The sequence below is a fragment of the Aythya marila genome (assembly GCF_965140915.1).
Source record: "Aythya marila genome assembly, contig: HAP1_HAP1_SCAFFOLD_692, whole genome shotgun sequence".
Classification (NCBI taxonomy): Eukaryota; Metazoa; Chordata; class Aves; order Anseriformes; family Anatidae; genus Aythya; species Aythya marila.
In genome coordinates this window covers 24,648-39,246 of record NW_028136887.1, presented here as the reverse complement: position 1 = coordinate 39,246, position 14,599 = coordinate 24,648, and the positions used below count along the sequence as shown (strand labels likewise).

Genomic DNA, 14,599 nt, shown 5'->3' with positions numbered 1-14,599 from the left:
TTCTGATGCTGTGCAGGCTAGGCTGTGCCTGGGTTGGTCCCAAGCCAATGATTGCTTTGTCCCTCCACCCTGGCCTCAAGCTGGGGAGACCGAGGTTGTGGTAGACCAACAGCTCTGTTCTCAGTCCCTCCTTCCCACACGCTTGTCCTCCGCAGGCAGTGCTGTGCTCCTGCCGCTCTGATCCTGCCTCAGGCAGAGTTAGGGGCACGTCTGGTGCCCTTGCTCATCTGGCTGCCCTTGTGAGGACTCCCAGAGCATGCGTGCTGCTGAGCCGGGTGGGTGGGGTGTCCTGGGGAAATCCTACCAAATATGTGCTTGTGCCTGCTGTGCAGGCAGAATGATGTGTATCAATTACTCAGCATGTGCTTTTGTTATTGAAGCTCTTGTAGTGGCTTTATGTGACAAGGTTTTGGTAGCAGTGGCCCACAGGGGTGGCTTCTGCGAGAAGAATCTAGAAGATGCCCCATTTTAGGTAAGGGCCCACTGCTGGCCAGAGTAGATCCAATAAGCAACGCTGTTTGCACCTCTCTGTGAGCATAATTAAGAAAGGGACACACACACACGCAAAAAAAGGTGGTGCTACACAGCATCTGGGGGAGTGAGTCGTGAGAAAGAGCCTTGCAGGCGCCATGGTCAGTGAAGAAGGAGGGGGAGAGGTGCTCCAGGTGCTGGAGCCCAAGTTCCCTTACGGCCTATGGTGTGGACCATGGCGAAGAAGGCTGTCCCTCTGCAGCCCATGGAGTACCACGGTGGAGCAGGGTTCCATGCTGCAGCCCGTGGAGGAGGCCACGGTGGAGCAGGTGGACCTGCACTGAAGGAGGCTGTGGGCTGTGGAGGACCCCTGCCGGACCCAGATCCTGGGCCAGACCTGTGGCCTGTGGAGAGGAGCCTATGTAAGAGCAGGTGACCTGGCAGGAGCTGTTGCCTGTGGGGGACTCGTTTTGGAGCAGTTTGCTCCTGATGGATTGACCCTGTGGTACGGACCCATATCTGGAGCAGTTCTTGAAGAGCTGCTGCCTGTGGGAAGTCCACGCACAATCAGTTCAGGAAGGACTGCATCCTGTGGGAGGGACCCCAACGTGCAGGTTACGAGAGTGACTGTGAAGGAGCGGCAGAGACAAATGGTATAGACTGACCACAACACCCGATCCCCCATTCCCCTGGGCCGCTCGAGGGGAGGAGGTTGAAGAGGGCAGATGGGAGGAAAGCATGTTTGGTTTCTTTTCTTTGTTTCTCACTCCTCTAGCTTGTTAGTAATAGGCAATAAATAGTAATAGGCAATAAATCTTACTATCTCCCTATGTTGAGGCTCTTTTGCCCATCACAATAATTATTGAGCGATCTCCCTGTCGTTATCTCAAACCTTGAGCCCTTTTTATCCTATTTTCTCCACCTCTCCCTTTGAGGAGGGGGAGTGAGGGAGCGGTTGTTGTGGAGCTCGGCCGCCCACCCAAGTAAAACAACCACAGCTCTCCAACAGAAACTCTTGGGAGGGCAGCAGCCTTCATTCCCAATTCTTGGAGTTAAGAGGTGTAAAGCAGGAAGGTACAAAGGGGAGAAGTACGATTACAAAAGAAGAGCCAGGCACATTTCTCCCAAGAGAATTGTTAATCTGAGGGAGTCTAAAACCAAGATTAGAGGTGCCCTGCCTAGAAATACAATGACTAAAAGAACCTGAGTAAGCACTGCGTTAAGGAGGGAGATTGATAATGCTGACCCTCACACCTGGAAGTCCATCCTGAAACTTCAAGGCTAGGGAGGAGATGTACACCAGAAATCAGGGTGAGTGTTGGAGCAAGGCTCCAGGGAGTAAGAGGCTCCCATTCCCTAAAGAGGTAGGACAATCCGCATCATTGTCTTCATCATCTCTTTGTGCTGATGTGTATTTTTGCCCGGAAACATTCTGGCCTCTAATCCTGTGACTTGAAAGAAGCCAGCGTGGCAGAATGGCTATGACATGAGCAAGGAAATGAAAAGGGAGCATTGCAGGGAACAAATAAATGCCGGAGATTCTTAAATTGTAATATTTTGCATGTGAGATGAGCTTGCTAGTAAAACACTACTTGTGCAAATGGTGCCTCTGGGCCTGGGGCAGTCTGGAACAGTATAAAAACTCATTCAACAGCAAGCTGCCTCATCCACTTCTCTTGCCGTCTCCTCCTTGGTGAACAAGGTGAGCTGTAGGAGCCTTCTGCGTACTCCCCTCTTGCTCTTCTCCCCTTGGCCTTCTGGCCTCCACCGAGGCTCTGCCTCTGTGTAGGTTTGGTGTGGGCCTTGCTCCTTGACTCTGCTCCCTCTGTTGCTGTTCTGCTTGTCACTGAGGGGGAAGGTGGGAGGAGGTCTTGGACTGTCTTTGCAGGGGCCCTGGGACTTCTCTCTGTCCTTGTCGACTGTGTCCCTGTTCCCCAGACTGTGCCTTCTGTCTTGGCCAGCAGGCTGTCAGGCTGCTGCTGACATGCTGCGTGTGCTTTGCCTGCCCCCTCTCCCAGGTTCGCCTCCATCCCGCAGCCATGTCCTGCTACGATCTGTGCCGTCCCTGTGGGCCAACCCCGCTTGCCAACAGCTGCAACGAGCCCTGTGTCCGGCAGTGCCAGGACTCCCGTGTGGTGATCCAGCCCTCTCCCGTGGTGGTGACCCTGCCCGGCCCCATCCTCAGCTCCTTCCCCCAGAACACCGCTGTGGGATCCACCACCTCAGCTGCCGTTGGCAGCATCCTGAGTGAGGAGGGAGTGCCCATCTCCTCCGGGGGCTTTGGCCTCTCTGGCTTTGGTGGCCGCTACAGTGGCAGGAGGTGCCTGCCCTGCTAAAGCCCACGAGGATGTCCAGTGAGCGCATCGACCAGGAAGCCCGAAGCCAGGTGCCGGACTGAGGACGGAGCTGCTGGCCAGAGTTTCCAGATGGGCTGAGCACCCTCGTGGCCTCCTGCAGAGCAGAGAGGGAAGCCAGGGTGCCAGCCTGCGCTGTCTGGAAACACGGCCAGCAGACATCTTCTTCTTCTCCCACTTTCTTCTCTGCATCACGAGTCCTTGTTATCTCCTGCTGTTCTGCGTCATGAGTTCATCTGGAAGCAAGTCAAGAGCATCCTCTTTGTTCTTCCTCTGGCCATGTAAGGGAGGAAGAAGTGCTTCCCGTTGTGGTGAAGGGGGGTCTGACTGACAGCTGTCCTTGTGGCAGCGTGGGCTGGATCCTTTCCTCCATGTGCTGCTTTGATTCCTTCTTCAGACTCATTAAAGTTTTTGCTTCCAAGTAATCTGAGTCTCCTTATGTTCCTTTTCTATTGGGATGTTCCGTGAAGATGTACAGGGAGAAATGTGATGTCTTGGAGTGGAAAAACATGGGTGGATATGGTCCTAATATGGATCTCCTTCATGCCTGTAAGAGATGAGTACCCTTAAGGAATTTGGTCTTTGTAGGAGTGACTGAGAGGTGTGGTATTGGCAAGGTCTTAGAAGGATGTCCAGGAGCTCCCGCTCTCTAATTGTCGTATCACCAACAACCAAGGTTTGATCCTGTCTCCCCGTTGATGAAGCAAACCTTTGAATTGCTGGAAGGTATGTTTGTGCAGGCCAATGCCCAACTGGATGAAGCGCTGACGGTATATTAGCACTCTAAACATTTTGTATTGCCCATCCCTCCTCCAAGCACACCTGCCAAAGCCACAAAGAGGAGGGAGTCCCAAAGAAGTCAAAGGGATAGGTGGCATCCAGGACAGCTTTTAGAGGGTGATGTGAGGCCCCTTTAGATCTTGGCAGGACGCAGATAAATTCAGCCTTGGTGTGTATAATGGCGGCGGAATGCAAATGGCGATGCAAAGATTGTTTTCTCTCCTCCGAAAGGGCTTATGCAGAATCTTTCACTTGTCCTGAAAACACTGCAGAGGACAGGAATAGCGCAGGACAAGTATCATCTTCCCCACTGGAGCATTCCTGTGGTGAAAAGTGTTATGTCTTTCAGGGTACTACGTGTGCATCCCTGTGTCCTGAAGCCAAGTGGGTCTGGAGAAACCCTGCAGGACCCCTCCAAAAATCCCATTCTGATGCTGTGCAGGCTAGGCTGTGCCTGGGTTGGTCCCAAGCCAATGATTGCTTTGTCCCTCCACCCTGGCCTCAAGCTGGGGAGACCGAGGTTGTGGTAGACCAACAGCTCTGTTCTCAGTCCCTCCTTCCCACACGCTTGTCCTCCGCAGGCAGTGCTGTGCTCCTGCCGCTCTGATCCTGCCTCAGGCAGAGTTAGGGGCACGTCTGGTGCCCTTGCTCATCTGGCTGCCCTTGTGAGGACTCCCAGAGCATGCGTGCTGCTGAGCCGGGTGGGTGGGGTGTCCTGGGGAAATCCTACCAAATATGTGCTTGTGCCTGCTGTGCAGGCAGAATGATGTGTATCAATTACTCAGCATGTGCTTTTGTTATTGAAGCTCTTGTAGTGGCTTTATGTGACAAGGTTTTGGTAGCAGTGGCCCACAGGGGTGGCTTCTGCGAGAAGAATCTAGAAGATGCCCCATTTTAGGTAAGGGCCCACTGCTGGCCAGAGTAGATCCAATAAGCAACGCTGTTTGCACCTCTCTGTGAGCATAATTAAGAAAGGGACACACACACACGCAAAAAAAGGTGGTGCTACACAGCATCTGGGGGAGTGAGTCGTGAGAAAGAGCCTTGCAGGCGCCATGGTCAGTGAAGAAGGAGGGGGAGAGGTGCTCCAGGTGCTGGAGCCCAAGTTCCCTTACGGCCTATGGTGTGGACCATGGCGAAGAAGGCTGTCCCTCTGCAGCCCATGGAGTACCACGGTGGAGCAGGGTTCCATGCTGCAGCCCGTGGAGGAGGCCACGGTGGAGCAGGTGGACCTGCACTGAAGGAGGCTGTGGGCTGTGGAGGACCCCTGCCGGACCCAGATCCTGGGCCAGACCTGTGGCCTGTGGAGAGGAGCCTATGTAAGAGCAGGTGACCTGGCAGGAGCTGTTGCCTGTGGGGGACTCGTTTTGGAGCAGTTTGCTCCTGATGGATTGACCCTGTGGTACGGACCCATATCTGGAGCAGTTCTTGAAGAGCTGCTGCCTGTGGGAAGTCCACGCACAATCAGTTCAGGAAGGACTGCATCCTGTGGGAGGGACCCCAACGTGCAGGTTACGAGAGTGACTGTGAAGGAGCGGCAGAGACAAATGGTATAGACTGACCACAACACCCGATCCCCCATTCCCCTGGGCCGCTCGAGGGGAGGAGGTTGAAGAGGGCAGATGGGAGGAAAGCATGTTTGGTTTCTTTTCTTTGTTTCTCACTCCTCTAGCTTGTTAGTAATAGGCAATAAATAGTAATAGGCAATAAATCTTACTATCTCCCTATGTTGAGGCTCTTTTGCCCATCACAATAATTATTGAGCGATCTCCCTGTCGTTATCTCAAACCTTGAGCCCTTTTTATCCTATTTTCTCCACCTCTCCCTTTGAGGAGGGGGAGTGAGGGAGCGGTTGTTGTGGAGCTCGGCCGCCCACCCAAGTAAAACAACCACAGCTCTCCAACAGAAACTCTTGGGAGGGCAGCAGCCTTCATTCCCAATTCTTGGAGTTAAGAGGTGTAAAGCAGGAAGGTACAAAGGGGAGAAGTACGATTACAAAAGAAGAGCCAGGCACATTTCTCCCAAGAGAATTGTTAATCTGAGGGAGTCTAAAACCAAGATTAGAGGTGCCCTGCCTAGAAATACAATGACTAAAAGAACCTGAGTAAGCACTGCGTTAAGGAGGGAGATTGATAATGCTGACCCTCACACCTGGAAGTCCATCCTGAAACTTCAAGGCTAGGGAGGAGATGTACACCAGAAATCAGGGTGAGTGTTGGAGCAAGGCTCCAGGGAGTAAGAGGCTCCCATTCCCTAAAGAGGTAGGACAATCCGCATCATTGTCTTCATCATCTCTTTGTGCTGATGTGTATTTTTGCCCGGAAACATTCTGGCCTCTAATCCTGTGACTTGAAAGAAGCCAGCGTGGCAGAATGGCTATGACATGAGCAAGGAAATGAAAAGGGAGCATTGCAGGGAACAAATAAATGCCGGAGATTCTTAAATTGTAATATTTTGCATGTGAGATGAGCTTGCTAGTAAAACACTACTTGTGCAAATGGTGCCTCTGGGCCTGGGGCAGTCTGGAACAGTATAAAAACTCATTCAACAGCAAGCTGCCTCATCCACTTCTCTTGCCGTCTCCTCCTTGGTGAACAAGGTGAGCTGTAGGAGCCTTCTGCGTACTCCCCTCTTGCTCTTCTCCCCTTGGCCTTCTGGCCTCCACCGAGGCTCTGCCTCTGTGTAGGTTTGGTGTGGGCCTTGCTCCTTGACTCTGCTCCCTCTGTTGCTGTTCTGCTTGTCACTGAGGGGGAAGGTGGGAGGAGGTCTTGGACTGTCTTTGCAGGGGCCCTGGGACTTCTCTCTGTCCTTGTCGACTGTGTCCCTGTTCCCCAGACTGTGCCTTCTGTCTTGGCCAGCAGGCTGTCAGGCTGCTGCTGACATGCTGCGTGTGCTTTGCCTGCCCCCTCTCCCAGGTTCGCCTCCATCCCGCAGCCATGTCCTGCTACGATCTGTGCCGTCCCTGTGGGCCAACCCCGCTTGCCAACAGCTGCAACGAGCCCTGTGTCCGGCAGTGCCAGGACTCCCGTGTGGTGATCCAGCCCTCTCCCGTGGTGGTGACCCTGCCCGGCCCCATCCTCAGCTCCTTCCCCCAGAACACCGCTGTGGGATCCACCACCTCAGCTGCCGTTGGCAGCATCCTGAGTGAGGAGGGAGTGCCCATCTCCTCCGGGGGCTTTGGCCTCTCTGGCTTTGGTGGCCGCTACAGTGGCAGGAGGTGCCTGCCCTGCTAAAGCCCACGAGGATGTCCAGTGAGCGCATCGACCAGGAAGCCCGAAGCCAGGTGCCGGACTGAGGACGGAGCTGCTGGCCAGAGTTTCCAGATGGGCTGAGCACCCTCGTGGCCTCCTGCAGAGCAGAGAGGGAAGCCAGGGTGCCAGCCTGCGCTGTCTGGAAACACGGCCAGCAGACATCTTCTTCTTCTCCCACTTTCTTCTCTGCATCACGAGTCCTTGTTATCTCCTGCTGTTCTGCGTCATGAGTTCATCTGGAAGCAAGTCAAGAGCATCCTCTTTGTTCTTCCTCTGGCCATGTAAGGGAGGAAGAAGTGCTTCCCGTTGTGGTGAAGGGGGGTCTGACTGACAGCTGTCCTTGTGGCAGCGTGGGCTGGATCCTTTCCTCCATGTGCTGCTTTGATTCCTTCTTCAGACTCATTAAAGTTTTTGCTTCCAAGTAATCTGAGTCTCCTTATGTTCCTTTTCTATTGGGATGTTCCGTGAAGATGTACAGGGAGAAATGTGATGTCTTGGAGTGGAAAAACATGGGTGGATATGGTCCTAATATGGATCTCCTTCATGCCTGTAAGAGATGAGTACCCTTAAGGAATTTGGTCTTTGTAGGAGTGACTGAGAGGTGTGGTATTGGCAAGGTCTTAGAAGGATGTCCAGGAGCTCCCGCTCTCTAATTGTCGTATCACCAACAACCAAGGTTTGATCCTGTCTCCCCGTTGATGAAGCAAACCTTTGAATTGCTGGAAGGTATGTTTGTGCAGGCCAATGCCCAACTGGATGAAGCGCTGACGGTATATTAGCACTCTAAACATTTTGTATTGCCCATCCCTCCTCCAAGCACACCTGCCAAAGCCACAAAGAGGAGGGAGTCCCAAAGAAGTCAAAGGGATAGGTGGCATCCAGGACAGCTTTTAGAGGGTGATGTGAGGCCCCTTTAGATCTTGGCAGGACGCAGATAAATTCAGCCTTGGTGTGTATAATGGCGGCGGAATGCAAATGGTGATGCAAAGATTGTTTTCTCTCCTCCGAAAGGGCTTATGCAGAATCTTTCACTTGTCCTGAAAACACTGCAGAGGACAGGAATAGCGCAGGACAAGTATCATCTTCCCCACTGGAGCATTCCTGTGGTGAAAAGTGTTATGTCTTTCAGGGTACTACGTGTGCATCCCTGTGTCCTGAAGCCAAGTGGGTCTGGAGAAACCCTGCAGGACCCCTCCAAAAATCCCATTCTGATGCTGTGCAGGCTAGGCTGTGCCTGGGTTGGTCCCAAGCCAATGATTGCTTTGTCCCTCCACCCTGGCCTCAAGCTGGGGAGACCGAGGTTGTGGTAGACCAACAGCTCTGTTCTCAGTCCCTCCTTCCCACACGCTTGTCCTCCGCAGGCAGTGCTGTGCTCCTGCCGCTCTGATCCTGCCTCAGGCAGAGTTAGGGGCACGTCTGGTGCCCTTGCTCATCTGGCTGCCCTTGTGAGGACTCCCAGAGCATGCGTGCTGCTGAGCCGGGTGGGTGGGGTGTCCTGGGGAAATCCTACCAAATATGTGCTTGTGCCTGCTGTGCAGGCAGAATGATGTGTATCAATTACTCAGCATGTGCTTTTGTTATTGAAGCTCTTGTAGTGGCTTTATGTGACAAGGTTTTGGTAGCAGTGGCCCACAGGGGTGGCTTCTGCGAGAAGAATCTAGAAGATGCCCCATTTTAGGTAAGGGCCCACTGCTGGCCAGAGTAGATCCAATAAGCAACGCTGTTTGCACCTCTCTGTGAGCATAATTAAGAAAGGGACACACACACACGCAAAAAAAGGTGGTGCTACACAGCATCTGGGGGAGTGAGTCGTGAGAAAGAGCCTTGCAGGCGCCATGGTCAGTGAAGAAGGAGGGGGAGAGGTGCTCCAGGTGCTGGAGCCCAAGTTCCCTTACGGCCTATGGTGTGGACCATGGCGAAGAAGGCTGTCCCTCTGCAGCCCATGGAGTACCACGGTGGAGCAGGGTTCCATGCTGCAGCCCGTGGAGGAGGCCACGGTGGAGCAGGTGGACCTGCACTGAAGGAGGCTGTGGGCTGTGGAGGACCCCTGCCGGACCCAGATCCTGGGCCAGACCTGTGGCCTGTGGAGAGGAGCCTATGTAAGAGCAGGTGACCTGGCAGGAGCTGTTGCCTGTGGGGGACTCGTTTTGGAGCAGTTTGCTCCTGATGGATTGACCCTGTGGTACGGACCCATATCTGGAGCAGTTCTTGAAGAGCTGCTGCCTGTGGGAAGTCCACGCACAATCAGTTCAGGAAGGACTGCATCCTGTGGGAGGGACCCCAACGTGCAGGTTACGAGAGTGACTGTGAAGGAGCGGCAGAGACAAATGGTATAGACTGACCACAACACCCGATCCCCCATTCCCCTGGGCCGCTCGAGGGGAGGAGGTTGAAGAGGGCAGATGGGAGGAAAGCATGTTTGGTTTCTTTTCTTTGTTTCTCACTCCTCTAGCTTGTTAGTAATAGGCAATAAATAGTAATAGGCAATAAATCTTACTATCTCCCTATGTTGAGGCTCTTTTGCCCATCACAATAATTATTGAGCGATCTCCCTGTCGTTATCTCAAACCTTGAGCCCTTTTTATCCTATTTTCTCCACCTCTCCCTTTGAGGAGGGGGAGTGAGGGAGCGGTTGTTGTGGAGCTCGGCCGCCCACCCAAGTAAAACAACCACAGCTCTCCAACAGAAACTCTTGGGAGGGCAGCAGCCTTCATTCCCAATTCTTGGAGTTAAGAGGTGTAAAGCAGGAAGGTACAAAGGGGAGAAGTACGATTACAAAAGAAGAGCCAGGCACATTTCTCCCAAGAGAATTGTTAATCTGAGGGAGTCTAAAACCAAGATTAGAGGTGCCCTGCCTAGAAATACAATGACTAAAAGAACCTGAGTAAGCACTGCGTTAAGGAGGGAGATTGATAATGCTGACCCTCACACCTGGAAGTCCATCCTGAAACTTCAAGGCTAGGGAGGAGATGTACACCAGAAATCAGGGTGAGTGTTGGAGCAAGGCTCCAGGGAGTAAGAGGCTCCCATTCCCTAAAGAGGTAGGACAATCCGCATCATTGTCTTCATCATCTCTTTGTGCTGATGTGTATTTTTGCCCGGAAACATTCTGGCCTCTAATCCTGTGACTTGAAAGAAGCCAGCGTGGCAGAATGGCTATGACATGAGCAAGGAAATGAAAAGGGAGCATTGCAGGGAACAAATAAATGCCAGAGATTCTTAAATTGTAATATTTTGCATGTGAGATGAGCTTGCTAGTAAAAACACTACTTGTGCAAATGGTGCCTCTGGGCCTGGGGCAGTCTGGAACAGTATAAAAACTCATTCAACAGCAAGCTGCCTCATCCACTTCTCTTGCCGTCTCCTCCTTGGTGAACAAGGTGAGCTGTAGGAGCCTTCTGCGTACTCCCCTCTTGCTCTTCTCCCCTTGGCCTTCTGGCCTCCACCGAGGCTCTGCCTCTGTGTAGGTTTGGTGTGGGCCTTGCTCCTTGACTCTGCTCCCTGTGTTGCTGTTCTGCTTGTCACTGAGGGGGAAGGTGGGAGGAGGTCTTGGACTGTCTTTGCAGGGGCCCTGGGACTTCTCTCTGTCCTTGTCGACTGTGTCCCTGTTCCCCAGACTGTGCCTTCTGTCTTGGCCAGCAGGCTGTCAGGCTGCTGCTGACATGCTGCGTGTGCTTTGCCTGCCCCCTCTCCCAGGTTCGCCTCCATCCCGCAGCCATGTCCTGCTACGATCTGTGCCGTCCCTGTGGGCCAACCCCGCTTGCCAACAGCTGCAACGAGCCCTGTGTCCGGCAGTGCCAGGACTCCCGTGTGGTGATCCAGCCCTCTCCCGTGGTGGTGACCCTGCCCGGCCCCATCCTCAGCTCCTTCCCCCAGAACACCGCTGTGGGATCCACCACCTCAGCTGCCGTTGGCAGCATCCTGAGTGAGGAGGGAGTGCCCATCTCCTCCGGGGGCTTTGGCCTCTCTGGCTTTGGTGGCCGCTACAGTGGCAGAAGGTGCCTGCCCTGCTAAAGCCCACGAGGATGTCCAGTGAGCGCATCGACCAGGAAGCCCGAAGCCAGGTGCCGGACTGAGGACGGAGCTGCTGGCCAGAGTTTCCAGATGGGCTGAGCACCCTCGTGGCCTCCTGCAGAGCAGAGAGGGAAGCCAGGGTGCCAGCCTGCGCTGTCTGGAAACACGGCCAGCAGACATCTTCTTCTTCTCCCACTTTCTTCTCTGCATCACGAGTCCTTGTTATCTCCTGCTGTTCTGCGTCATGAGTTCATCTGGAAGCAAGTCAAGAGCATCCTCTTTGTTCTTCCTCTGGCCATGTAAGGGAGGAAGAAGTGCTTCCCGTTGTGGTGAAGGGGGGTCTGACTGACAGCTGTCCTTGTGGCAGCGTGGGCTGGATCCTTTCCTCCATGTGCTGCTTTGATTCCTTCTTCAGACTCATTAAAGTTTTTGCTTCCAAGTAATCTGAGTCTCCTTATGTTCCTTTTCTATTGGGATGTTCCGTGAAGATGTACAGGGAGAAATGTGATGTCTTGGAGTGGAAAAACATGGGTGGATATGGTCCTAATATGGATCTCCTTCATGCCTGTAAGAGATGAGTACCCTTAAGGAATTTGGTCTTTGTAGGAGTGACTGAGAGGTGTGGTATTGGCAAGGTCTTAGAAGGATGTCCAGGAGCTCCCGCTCTCTAATTGTCGTATCACCAACAACCAAGGTTTGATCCTGTCTCCCCGTTGATGAAGCAAACCTTTGAATTGCTGGAAGGTATGTTTGTGCAGGCCAATGCCCAACTGGATGAAGCGCTGACGGTATATTAGCACTCTAAACATTTTGTATTGCCCATCCCTCCTCCAAGCACACCTGCCAAAGCCACAAAGAGGAGGGAGTCCCAAAGAAGTCAAAGGGATAGGTGGCATCCAGGACAGCTTTTAGAGGGTGATGTGAGGCCCCTTTAGATCTTGGCAGGACGCAGATAAATTCAGCCTTGGTGTGTATAATGGCGGCGGAATGCAAATGGCGATGCAAAGATTGTTTTCTCTCCTCCGAAAGGGCTTATGCAGAATCTTTCACTTGTCCTGAAAACACTGCAGAGGACAGGAATAGCGCAGGACAAGTATCATCTTCCCCACTGGAGCATTCCTGTGGTGAAAAGTGTTATGTCTTTCAGGGTACTACGTGTGCATCCCTGTGTCCTGAAGCCAAGTGGGTCTGGAGAAACCCTGCAGGACCCCTCCAAAAATCCCATTCTGATGCTGTGCAGGCTAGGCTGTGCCTGGGTTGGTCCCAAGCCAATGATTGCTTTGTCCCTCCACCCTGGCCTCAAGCTGGGGAGACCGAGGTTGTGGTAGACCAACAGCTCTGTTCTCAGTCCCTCCTTCCCACACGCTTGTCCTCCGCAGGCAGTGCTGTGCTCCTGCCGCTCTGATCCTGCCTCAGGCAGAGTTAGGGGCACGTCTGGTGCCCTTGCTCATCTGGCTGCCCTTGTGAGGACTCCCAGAGCATGCGTGCTGCTGAGCCGGGTGGGTGGGGTGTCCTGGGGAAATCCTACCAAATATGTGCTTGTGCCTGCTGTGCAGGCAGAATGATGTGTATCAATTACTCAGCATGTGCTTTTGTTATTGAAGCTCTTGTAGTGGCTTTATGTGACAAGGTTTTGGTAGCAGTGGCCCACAGGGGTGGCTTCTGCGAGAAGAATCTAGAAGATGCCCCATTTTAGGTAAGGGCCCACTGCTGGCCAGAGTAGATCCAATAAGCAACGCTGTTTGCACCTCTCTGTGAGCATAATTAAGAAAGGGACACACACACACGCAAAAAAAGGTGGTGCTACACAGCATCTGGGGGAGTGAGTCGTGAGAAAGAGCCTTGCAGGCGCCATGGTCAGTGAAGAAGGAGGGGGAGAGGTGCTCCAGGTGCTGGAGCCCAAGTTCCCTTACGGCCTATGGTGTGGACCATGGCGAAGAAGGCTGTCCCTCTGCAGCCCATGGAGTACCACGGTGGAGCAGGGTTCCATGCTGCAGCCCGTGGAGGAGGCCACGGTGGAGCAGGTGGACCTGCACTGAAGGAGGCTGTGGGCTGTGGAGGACCCCTGCCGGACCCAGATCCTGGGCCAGACCTGTGGCCTGTGGAGAGGAGCCTATGTAAGAGCAGGTGACCTGGCAGGAGCTGTTGCCTGTGGGGGACTCGTTTTGGAGCAGTTTGCTCCTGATGGATTGACCCTGTGGTACGGACCCATATCTGGAGCAGTTCTTGAAGAGCTGCTGCCTGTGGGAAGTCCACGCACAATCAGTTCAGGAAGGACTGCATCCTGTGGGAGGGACCCCAACGTGCAGGTTACGAGAGTGACTGTGAAGGAGCGGCAGAGACAAATGGTATAGACTGACCACAACACCCGATCCCCCATTCCCCTGGGCCGCTCGAGGGGAGGAGGTTGAAGAGGGCAGATGGGAGGAAAGCATGTTTGGTTTCTTTTCTTTGTTTCTCACTCCTCTAGCTTGTTAGTAATAGGCAATAAATAGTAATAGGCAATAAATCTTACTATCTCCCTATGTTGAGGCTCTTTTGCCCATCACAATAATTATTGAGCGATCTCCCTGTCGTTATCTCAAACCTTGAGCCCTTTTTATCCTATTTTCTCCACCTCTCCCTTTGAGGAGGGGGAGTGAGGGAGCGGTTGTTGTGGAGCTCGGCCGCCCACCCAAGTAAAACAACCACAGCTCTCCAACAGAAACTCTTGGGAGGGCAGCAGCCTTCATTCCCAATTCTTGGAGTTAAGAGGTGTAAAGCAGGAAGGTACAAAGGGGAGAAGTACGATTACAAAAGAAGAGCCAGGCACATTTCTCCCAAGAGAATTGTTAATCTGAGGGAGTCTAAAACCAAGATTAGAGGTGCCCTGCCTAGAAATACAATGACTAAAAGAACCTGAGTAAGCACTGCATTAAGGAGGGAGATTGATAATGCTGACCCTCACACCTGGAAGTCCATCCTGAAACTTCAAGGCTAGGGAGGAGATGTACACCAGAAATCAGGGTGAGTGTTGGAGCAAGGCTCCAGGGAGTAAGAGGCTCCCATTCCCTAAAGAGGTAGGACAATCCGCATCATTGTCTTCATCATCTCTTTGTGCTGATGTGTATTTTTGCCCGGAAACATTCTGGCCTCTAATCCTGTGACTTGAAAGAAGCCAGCGTGGCAGAATGGCTATGACATGAGCAAGGAAATGAAAAGGGAGCATTGCAGGGAACAAATAAATGCCAGAGATTCTTAAATTGTAATATTTTGCATGTGAGATGAGCTTGCTAATAAAACACTACTTGTGCAAATGGTGCCTCTGGGCCTGGGGCAGTCTGGAACAGTATAAAAACTCATTCAACAGCAAGCTGCCTCATCCACTTCTCTTGCCGTCTCCTCCTTGGTGAACAAGGTGAGCTGTAGGAGCCTTCTGCGTACTCCCCTCTTGCTCTTCTCCCCTTGGCCTTCTGGCCTCCACCGAGGCTCTGCCTCTGTGTAGGTTTGGTGTGGGCCTTGCTCCTTGACTCTGCTCCCTCTGTTGCTGTTCTGCTTGTCACTGAGGGGGAAGGTGGGAGGAGGTCTTGGACTGTCTTTGCAGGGGCCCTGGGACTTCTCTCTGTCCTTGTCGACTGTGTCCCTGTTCCCCAGACTGTGCCTTCTGTCTTGGCCAGCAGGCTGTCAGGCTGCTGCTGACATGCTGCGTGTGCTTTGCCTGCCTCTTCTCCCAGGTGCGCCTCCATCCCG

The 14,599-nt window shown here is 53.1% G+C and overlaps 3 protein-coding genes across 3 annotated transcripts; all 3 read left to right on the top strand.

The window, feature by feature from the left end:
• Nucleotides 1-2,510: 2,510 nt before the first annotated feature.
• LOC309891336 (feather beta keratin-like) lies at nt 2,511-2,807 on the top strand (the record flags this gene model as incomplete). Its single annotated transcript, XM_082785698.1, has 1 exon — nt 2,511-2,807. One exon carries the CDS (start codon nt 2,511-2,513, stop codon nt 2,805-2,807), a length of 297 nt encoding a protein of 98 aa, XP_082641824.1.
• A 3,734-nt stretch (nt 2,808-6,541) lies between these two features.
• On the top strand, nt 6,542-6,838 carry LOC309891338 (feather beta keratin-like; the record flags this gene model as incomplete). The annotated part of the gene is made up of 1 exon (XM_082785699.1): nt 6,542-6,838. The coding sequence occupies one exon, from the start codon at nt 6,542-6,544 to the stop codon at nt 6,836-6,838; it is 297 nt and encodes a 98-aa protein (XP_082641825.1).
• A 3,735-nt stretch (nt 6,839-10,573) lies between these two features.
• Nucleotides 10,574-10,870, top strand: LOC309891332 (feather beta keratin-like; the record flags this gene model as incomplete). The annotated part of the gene is made up of 1 exon (XM_082785694.1): nt 10,574-10,870. One exon carries the CDS (start codon nt 10,574-10,576, stop codon nt 10,868-10,870), a length of 297 nt encoding a protein of 98 aa, XP_082641820.1.
• Between the last annotated feature and the right edge of the window lie 3,729 nt (nt 10,871-14,599).